This window comes from Aplysia californica, unplaced genomic scaffold (genome assembly GCF_000002075.1).
Source record: "Aplysia californica isolate F4 #8 unplaced genomic scaffold, AplCal3.0 scaffold00376, whole genome shotgun sequence".
Classification (NCBI taxonomy): Eukaryota; Metazoa; Mollusca; class Gastropoda; order Aplysiida; family Aplysiidae; genus Aplysia; species Aplysia californica.
Window position 1 is genome coordinate 233,108 of NW_004797646.1, and position 9,821 is coordinate 242,928.

Consider the following 9,821-nt stretch of genomic DNA (forward strand, 5'->3'; position numbering starts at 1 on the left):
AAATCTGATGCAGTTTTCTTTTTCTGTGAGAGCTTTTTTTTTTTCTTTTGTTGCATTAAAAAAATTATGATAGGTTTGATTGTCTCAGTCTTTTTGTGGTTAACGATTCAATATACCCTAAAACTGTCAGGCTGCAATGGTTGTCGGGTGAAAAATAGCTCAGGCTCAAGTGAGTTATAGTTTGTTCATTTACGTTGGTTTCGATGAAACAAAGATCCATGTATCATAAAAAGAAGTCAAGAAATTTGCGATTGAAGGAGGCAGGGGTCGCCTCGATTCAGAGGTAAAATTAGCGAGAAAATGGCCACCAAAGTTTGGTGACTTCCATAGCTTGAGAGTCGTTTGAAACTGCAAATTATCACTTTTTCTTTGATCAATGTTTTTTTGGGTAAGATTCATACATAAATGTGTTTTTAAATGGACATAAAAGTGCTGGGACAAAACCCCCCCAAAATTCAACAAAAGTTGCCAAACAGATAGAAAAATACTAATTTCTTTGATTACTTCATTTCGACGAGCACCTGATTCCACCATGACGCCTCACATATACAATATATATGGGTTAGAATCCCTGCTGGAGTATTTCGGAACTAAGTAGTTTTATAAGTTTTTAAATTCTTAGTTTTCAATTCAGTCTGATATAAAAACAACCACCTTTTAATCTCTACACTAGGACACGACTTCTGACATGATGCACAAGTTTAGAAAACCTCAATAAAACAGTCAACAGTCAACACAAGACCACATTGACTGCGTTATTGAACAAAAAAGTATGGCAACAGAAAAGACAGTGGAACAATAAAATAATGCTAAACAAAAAACAAGTCAAAAATGCTGGCCACAAAGGCCAACTATGAAACATTAAAAGATGAAAAAGTAGAAAAGAAACATGAAGTACAGTAGTATATAATATTCTTTATGTATACATGTATATATCGCAGTGTATTGTCGGTACAAGTGTATGATGCATAAAATAAATCATGTTCACATTTGATAAATTTATTTTTAAATTACACGACATTCATTTACCTAGCTCTCACTTCAAAGCTTTTCAGTTTTAATAAGTATTTTACGGCAATTGCAACACAAAAAGGTCATATAAGTGCCGAAGATTAGACGTGTCATTACAAGAGAGTAACAAGCACAAAAAAGGAGGAGAGATAAGGACGATAGATGCTTGATAGGAAAGAAGAAACAAACCACACCAGAGCACCTGCCAACCACTCGCTCATTTCAAAGGCACAGGACACCTCCATGGGAATGTTCACAGGGAAACAAGAAGAAAAAACTGACACACCTTCAACATATTTTGTCTAAAGTTACACAAACCGCAGTTTTACAGACAAATTTACGACTCAAACTTCTACAGGGATGCACTGTCATCTCAGCTGCTAGTATCGGTACCATGCTAGGCAGCGGTATGGGTGAACCAGGGTTTGAATCCTTTGCATTACGACGCGGTGGTCGAACTGTTAAAATCTTTTAAGCCCAGGAAGCAATATTCTTCAGGAGAGAGAAAAAAACTGTTTCAATTCTTTGAAAAATTGTACCTCTGTGATTTATGTGTACCTTTTCTTGCTTTTTTCCCAACATTTAGCATTTGAATTTCAAACAAATATTTCAAGAGTATAGGCCTATGTAGCCACAAGTCATCTTGCCCTTTCATTCTTCTTATTCTTCTGTTTTAATGGAGAAATATTCTCCTTTGTGGATGCATTAGTCATGGCCAGATATTGATGGACGAGCTATTATATTATTATAGGCCTAGCCCTATGTAACTCATACGACAGATCAAGACACAGCAATAAAAATCTTTGTCAAAGTTTTGGGCTCAGTATGTTTGAGAAGCTGCAAGATGTATTTTCCTTTCACTTCAGTCTCATTCTCATGTATTGTTTCATAGCACCTTCCTTGTTCATTTTTTATCGTTTTATATGAATTTAGGATTCTTATCCGTTGCAAACGATTAGTTTTTGAGATATTTGATGTATTCCAGTGAATTATTATATCACACTAGGCCTAATTACATAGTAACATAATTGGTAGCTTTTAAGGACAAGCGGGCTAACCCAGATTTCCGGGGTTTCCAGAAATCTTACCTACACCAAAAGTAGGCATTACCCTACCTATAGAGGAGAAGTTTGGTTTCATTGCTATGTATATTTGTTTGGTTATAGAGAAAACTCTCCTCTTTTAAAGAAACTGAACAAGGGTCCAAAACTATACCTTCGATTTTCTCAAAACACCATTTTTCCGGATAGCACCCTTGAGCTTAAAAGCGACCACATATAATATATATATCTTTTGAGTGACTTTCAAATCCCGGGGTCTTTACGGGGGCCATGCCCACCCGAGTCAAAAAAATCTTCGGGGTTTCAGGTGGGACTGTTCTAAAAGGCGTGTGAAATACATATCATGCCAATATACCAAAAGTGGCATGCCTGTTGTGATACCACCAGCTCTATCCAGTTTGAAACAGAGTCACACAAAATGAGAATTAAGTCTCTTTCCATAAAAATAAAAGATAATACTGAACAATTAAATGCAAACACACAATTATGTACATGTCATGTACATACTAGTACCAGCAACATTTTGAGTTCATAACGTTCATGCAGAGTTTTACTTCACACCTTACAGAAAGTCACTACAACAATGGCCATGTTTCACCAGGAAGAAAATTACCTCTACGATGACATTGAAAAAGAAGTAGGGGGGGCATATCAATGCATCATGCAAGAACTTCTGTGAGTGCAATATCCACAATATTTGACAACTCAATCGCTCCTGCCATTATGGATCAGTCAAATCTTTGCCCATCGTGAAGCCTTATAAGTTTTTTTTCCCTCAGAGAAAAGACAAACGACATTCAGATACACCGAAGTCCACTTCAGATATATATGTGTCACGATGCGGTGGAATCAGGCGCTTGTCAAATTTTGGGCATTTGGAGATATTGGTATCAACTTAAAGCTTGTTTATTTGTGTTACTTTTGATGAAAGAAATACCCATCTATCTATTCTTGAATAGAAATCAGTATATTTGCGATAGAAGGAGGAGGGGTCTCCTGGTCTCAGTGGTAAAATTAGCGATAAAATGACCGCCAAAGTTTGATAATTTCAATAGCTTGAGAGTTCCTGAAAGCGATAAAATAACATATTTTGTGCCTTTAATCAACGTTTTTCTAAGAAATTCACATGGAAATGCGTTTTTATAAGTACACGAAAGGTGTTGAGCCAAAAAACGGAAATTTGATAAAAATTGCCAAACTGGTGGAAAATGTGCCTGTTTCTTCAATTTAACTATTTTGATGAGCGCCGGATTTCACCAAGATGCCTCACATATATGTAAAAATTAAAAAAAAAAAGTTTTATTACCTAATCAAAAGCTACAATCTTGATATGATTAGAGTATTCTCCACTCGAGCGAATCATTTATATCATAAGATCAGTGTTTATCAAACTGGGTGAAATTGCCCGCTAGTGGGCGATGTTGTAACGCTAGTGGGCGGTGAGGATCACCCAGGTAATGACTAGTGTCATTGAACGCTTCGCTTGGAAATATGTGCATAAACAAATACATTCATGTATGCATATCAATTATCACCCACTCACACATATTCACCATCGGGAATCAGTGGTATTTTAACAGCCCAATTGACATGATTCATAAAAAAGGAACATGCAAACTGTGCGAAAAACAGCAGGAATTTACTATTTAGTTAATTTAGTGATATGGACAATGGTTGAGTTAAAGCATGATCAACAGGGGCTGATATTCACTGACAGCACAAGAACGTTCATGATAACTCTCTGCCAGTACAAAAAAACACACATGACTAGATAGAAGAGGACACATTATACACGCACAGACACCAATGCAAGAGTAAAAATGAAAAAGCAAAAACTTATTCACAATCAGCAAAATTTCTGAAAACATTAGGGAAAATAGCACCCACATCAAGAAATAGTAACTCACAGGCCTGCTGTTACCATCAAGTCTGAGATATTAACCAAATCAAACTCTTTTTTCTTTTCTAATGATAATTTATCAAAATCAGAATATAATGGCAAAGATTATGGAAAATCCCATGTAGACTTATTCGTTCAGGGAATTACAAAATAAGTAAAGTTGTTCCCGCATCCGATCTGGACATTGGGGATTGCCTTATGATAGTTCAAGACAACTTCCTGGGCCTTCGGCATATTGTGGTAGGGTGGCCAGTTCCTTTCCATGCCGCCTTTACTTCCCCAACTCAAAATCAGGTACCTATTACTGCTGGGCGGGCAGGTGGGGGTGAAAAAAATCTGTGTCCGAACCGAGGCTCGAACCCGGACTTTCTGCTTCGGAGACGAGCGCACTAATCGCTCCATCACCGCACGTATAATCTAGAAAAAAGCAAACAAACAAAAGGAAAAAAAAAAAGAAGCCTGTTCAAGCTTATATTCAGCATAAAGGGTGAGTGTTCATAAGAGAAATGATCTATTTTTGTTCAAAGGTTTGTGACGCAGGAAGACAACAGAAAAACCCATGGCTGTGTTGGAAAAGGCTTCAAAGTACTAACACACGTCAACTGAAACACAGCACAAGGAAAGAATTAATATATCTATGATGGAACCATCAACCACTAGTAGCAAGCAAAAACTGTTACTGTCATGGTAAACAGGGCAAATTTTTTTTTTACAAAACAGCAAGTCCCTTGATTTAAGACATAAAATGCCAATATTTTGACACCAACCATTTTCACTCTTCTCTCCCTGCCTGGCTCAACCAAAACATACTCTCCTCCTGATCGATTCAAAATGAAAAAAAAAAATTATATGTATATATAAATATACATATATATATAAAGGCCCTACTGGTATCATACATTATGAAAAAAAGATACTACTCATGACATGAATAATACTTTGACTGATTGTGCAAACTCTTAAAGAGAAAAGAAGAGGACTACGTAAAACTTATACACTCCACCATTGCGCTCCAATTTTCAGTGCAAGTGTTGATGGCAGTAATTACTATCGCAATGCATTAGAAAGGGGTTTTCTTATATGGACAGGTTGAGCAACATTGCCTTTCTTAGAGCTTATACTCATATGGGATAGAGCGCTGTATAAATCCAATCTAACAATTATCATTATTAAAAAATTAGCAGTGATAGAAAAAAAGCGGTAAAAGTAAACTTGGGCCCCCCCATTCAGAACTTAAATGACCCAGCATGCACATCCAGGGCCTCCACTCCCCCTGGGGCCACACCTGGGTTACCGTGACCTCATGTGCGAAAGGTGCTTTTGAAGAATCAACTTTCAAGAAATCACAAGGACAAAGAGTATAATTTGTGATTGCCCAAACATTTATAAGTTCTGTTTCACATCCGCTCTTCTGACATGCCAACTTGCAGGACCACTGGCAACATCTTTCTCCTCCCACTCTTCCACAAGCCACAGCATTATATTGCAAAACAGATTCTCCATCTTCTCACATTCCTTCATGAGAATGAACCACATTATGATGATATTAATGCATGTGATATTCTCATTATTTCAAGAACTTTAAGACTGGAATGAGTAAACAGTGTAATAAATCTCATATTCATACATCAACACCATACATGTCATCATAATGAATTGAAAAAGAAGAGGAAACTATACAGTATTCATTATGAACGAGTAACATTTCTGAACCAGATATGACATGAAACCCCATGCGTTTGTATTTGAAGCATCACTTTTTTCCCCCACAATACAACTCATTTATTTCATCTGAATGATCTATTTATATTCTTGTCCACCAAGCGAGAACCCCCCTCCCCTCATAGAACAACAACCAAAAAAAACCCCCAACCCCCCCGCCCCAACAGATAGAGAATCTTCCCAGACTCAGCAACATTCAGAATTCTGTATAGAACAAATCAAAGTTCTGCCACACCATCTGTTATTTGGAAAGTCACACTTTTCCTCCAGTCAGCCCAACGAGCCAGTCTATCTCAATACACCAATATCTGCAAAGAAACTTATCGAGGGAATTTGGAGTGAAAGTCGTAGTACTAAGTCTGAGATCATATAAATAATAAGAGCTCTGATCGATCAAACACTCACACACTTGACAGTTCCTTCATACACTGGAAATTTTAAAGCATTGGGTTGTTGATTTTTCGACACTTCCGCATGATGCAAGCTTTCTCCTGTTGGTCCAAATTCAAACATTAGCTTGCTTGCGACACCTCAGCTCAGAGTCAATGAGATGCTTCATCTGTCACATACAGCATAAAGTAAAGTATAATGATCTACACATATTTGTACAGAGGATCCCTGTGTCACCTGTAGGGTACCTTGGCAACAAGGACGCGAAAGTTATCTCCAAGTCCAGCCGCCAACATAATCCACAGGGGAATGAGGACATAGTATAAGCTGATGGAGAAATATTCCAGACGAAGGCAAACCAAAAACTGGAATGCAATCTTGAAGAGGCAGCAGACCAAGAGTGCATACTTGCGTTTCATTGTCATCTCGTTCCTGTCCACATGGTGCAAATAGTGCGGAGACCGATAGTGGATGATTATGTTCACTGCAAAAAACAGAAACAATAGTAAAATTACAAACATCTAGCAGATTGACTTTGGGAATATATTCGAAGGAAAGATGAGAATTCTTTCCACTCCAAATACCCCCAACCACCCATCATAATGCAGAATAAATGGCACCGGTGAAGTTGAAGGTCTACCACAGAGGAATTCCGTAATGAGCGACCACTATGAAAGAGAGTATCTAATAGAGGGTTAGGGTTAGGTTAAAGGGGAAGGGGTACGGGTTACTTTCAGACCTGCACACAGATGCGCTGTTTTGGGGGCTGAACTGCCATAATTTTTGCTGCAGAACACATGATGCTGGCCACTAAAACCTTTGCAAATAAATTGTATTCAAGAAGATACCAAACCTAATTGGCTTAGATTCTTTTTAGGTCAGGGGGACATGCCCCCCCCCCCCCCAAACCCCCCATGTTGTTAAAATATTACTTAAACTATGCCATTTCATTGGTCCTATATATATATATATATATATATATATATATATATATATATATAATAATAATAGATATAGCATTTGTATAGCACAAATCCCCGCTCAACAGCAAGCTCTATAGCTATGCGCTTCACAATCTATACTACAGTGGAACTCGAATTCAACGAGGTCGCCGTGCCTGACCAAAAATCTCGTTGAATCCGAGTGTTCGTTACAGCAAACACGAGGTTTTGTGTAATTACAGGCACTGAGCAAGTAATGTCCACCAAAGATGTATAAAGAGAAGTCACAAGTAGTGCCTGCAATGCTTGCATATTATGAGCTGCGTAAAAAAAAGACCGATTTGTTCAAATATGCACACGTCTGTGTCATCTCGATTGTTTACCAAAAAGTTGTGTTGCTGTGTAGAGCCTAGCAGCATTTTAACGGCAACTTTTGATTCCATAGACCAGTGCACAATTCATTACGTAGATCTACGTCAAGACTAGCTTTCTTTGTAATAATGATCAGTTACCGGGGGGGGGGGAAGACTGAGTGAGACCATTTTTTATCTGCGACGTTCAACGCCCGGACCGCTAGTGCCCCCCTCCTTTCCCCCCATACGCACACACAGTCGCACGTGTGCAGGCTGCCCTTTCGACCCCGACACATGCAAGAGTAGACACGTGCACGTGCCAACAACACATGTGTGTTGGTATGAAAAAAGGCCGCTGATTGGTCTCATGCAATCGGCTAAGTGAATAATGCCAATGGTTCATGATCAGGTGCAATGATGGTTTCCGGGAATGGATAATGTTCGTTCTGAGAGGAAAATGAGCGAAGCCACGTCTGTGGGGGCTATTCACCCTGGAAGAGACCTAGTTGAATCCGAGCTCGCTGATTTTACTGCTCATTGAATCCGGGTTATTTTTATTGATTTTAAAGAAGAAAAAAACGGGGAATCTATCTCATCCGTTGAATCCGAGCTCGTTGAATCCGAGTTCCACTGTATAAGTATTACCCCAGCAGAACTGAGAGCATTCTGAAACAAACTAAACTTCCTGGGAAGCATACAGTGCAAGCAGCCATTTATAGGCGCTAAAACACTAACATACTGACAACATCTTTCGCTGTCTGTGGCCGGGTACCCATTTCCACCTGGGTGAAGAGTGAAGTGAAAAAAATTCGTGTACTGTAAAGTGCCTTTCCCAAGGACAAAACGTCGGGCCCGCGGCTCGAACAAGTCTGGTAGCCTAACCACTAGGCCACCGACGCCAACTTCTCCATTCAACCTTGTGGATTTGGGGTGTGACGAGATGACTGTGACGTCTTGACTGCACCACGGTGTGACGAAATGACAGTGTGACGAAATGACTTGTTCGAATAGAGGGTTAAGGCTAAGGGTTGGAGTTGGGTAGGAGTAGGGTTACGGTTAGGGTAAAGAGGATTATGTCTCTTCTTTATTGTGTTTGTTGATGTTTGGGGGGGGGGGGGGGTAAAAAGACTCTTGACTCAAACTCAACTTGATGATGTCTAAACTCTAGAGACTCTTAAGACAAAAGAAGTCTTGTTATTGTTGACGAACATTGAACAAAACAACACACACGCGAGGATTTTACTTCACCTATGATGTATATCATGATGGCAGCATCGAATATCCATAACGGTATGAAAATCAGAAACCAGTTCCAATCAACAGTGTCATCTGCACGAAGCACAAACAGGATAAAAAATATCAGTGTAACAAACCAAGTGAATAGGGCCTTATGAACAGTCGCCATTTTCTAACAAATGAGCTGGTTTTTGACTCTTTTCGCAGAAGAAATCGATCAATATTGTGTAAACTTATTTTCATTCAAATAAGAGTGTTTTCATAAGATTTATTTGCCTGGGTCCACTCAAACAAGCAATCAGTCAATAAATTAAAGGTTGTGTGTGATAATTGATTGGACTTTTTGTTTTACAAATATTTTCGACTTACGTTTTGTAAGGAATAAATTCAGAATAGATTGAGGCTATGCTGTCATTGTTTTGACAAGTTTCATACTGAATCATACTAAAAAAAAGCCAATTTGGCAAACTACTTAAGGAACAAGTTTTTTTCTTAAAAGACTTCTACTTTCTGCAACAACAACAAACCAATGTGTTCTTTGGCTAAAGGCCTCGTTGGCTAAAAGTAAAAGGCAAGCTGTTTACAGACTATTATTCGTATACTATAGTATAGATAGAGTTGTAATACAGTAGACCTAGACCTTCTACTGACCTTTGAATCATCAGTCACAATGAATAGAGCAAAGAAAAAGGGTGAAGACTTCAAAACATTTTTTGGAAACAAAAAAGAAGGTATGTGAGCCTGATTAACAACCTCTCAGCCTCTGTCTACTTTAGTTTGTCCTGACTCTGACTGAACTGACTGATAGATCCAGATCTAAATCTATATCTAGATCTAGATTTTCTATCTAGATCTAGATTCTAGATCTAGATATCTAGATGTAGATCTAGAATCTAGATCTAGATCTATATATCTACTAGATATCTAGATCTAGATCTAGAAATCTAGATATAGAATCTATATATAGATCTAGATCTAGCCTATAAATCTAGACAGTAGATCTAATACTCAATTAATAAAACAGAGTAATTAAAATTTAGGCCATATCTAGATCTAGTTCTAGATAGATCTAGATTTCTAGATTCGCTGTGTCTACGTACACGGTAACCGGGCACCTAAGCTAGCCGGCGCTTTTTCGGTAGTTCCCACCCCGCATTTGTTATTCGCCGGTTTTGGCCCCAAGAGTAGGGGGGTTTCAGGGGGGCTT

General features: G+C 38.5%; 2 protein-coding genes across 2 annotated transcripts in view; one reads left to right on the forward strand and one right to left on the reverse strand.

Moving 5' to 3' along the window:
• Positions 1-3,364: 3,364 nt before the first annotated feature.
• LOC101846895 (transmembrane protein 60) lies at positions 3,365-8,783 on the reverse strand. Its single transcript, XM_005103512.3, has 2 exons — positions 8,627-8,783; positions 3,365-6,568 (listed from the first exon to the last, which is right to left on the reverse strand). The coding sequence occupies exons 1-2, from the start codon at positions 8,781-8,783 to the stop codon at positions 6,318-6,320; spliced, it is 408 nt and encodes a 135-aa protein (XP_005103569.1). The 3' UTR covers positions 3,365-6,317.
• Positions 8,784-9,100: 317 nt separating this feature from the next.
• LOC101847123 (rRNA-processing protein fyv7) overlaps positions 9,101-9,821 on the forward strand; it is a 9,835-nt gene continuing 9,114 nt past the window's right edge. Inside the window, exon 1 of the mRNA XM_005103513.2 lies at positions 9,101-9,345. Coding sequence (XP_005103570.1) covers positions 9,285-9,345 — 61 coding nt within the window. The 5' untranslated portion in view covers positions 9,101-9,284. The remainder of the gene's footprint in view (positions 9,346-9,821) is intronic.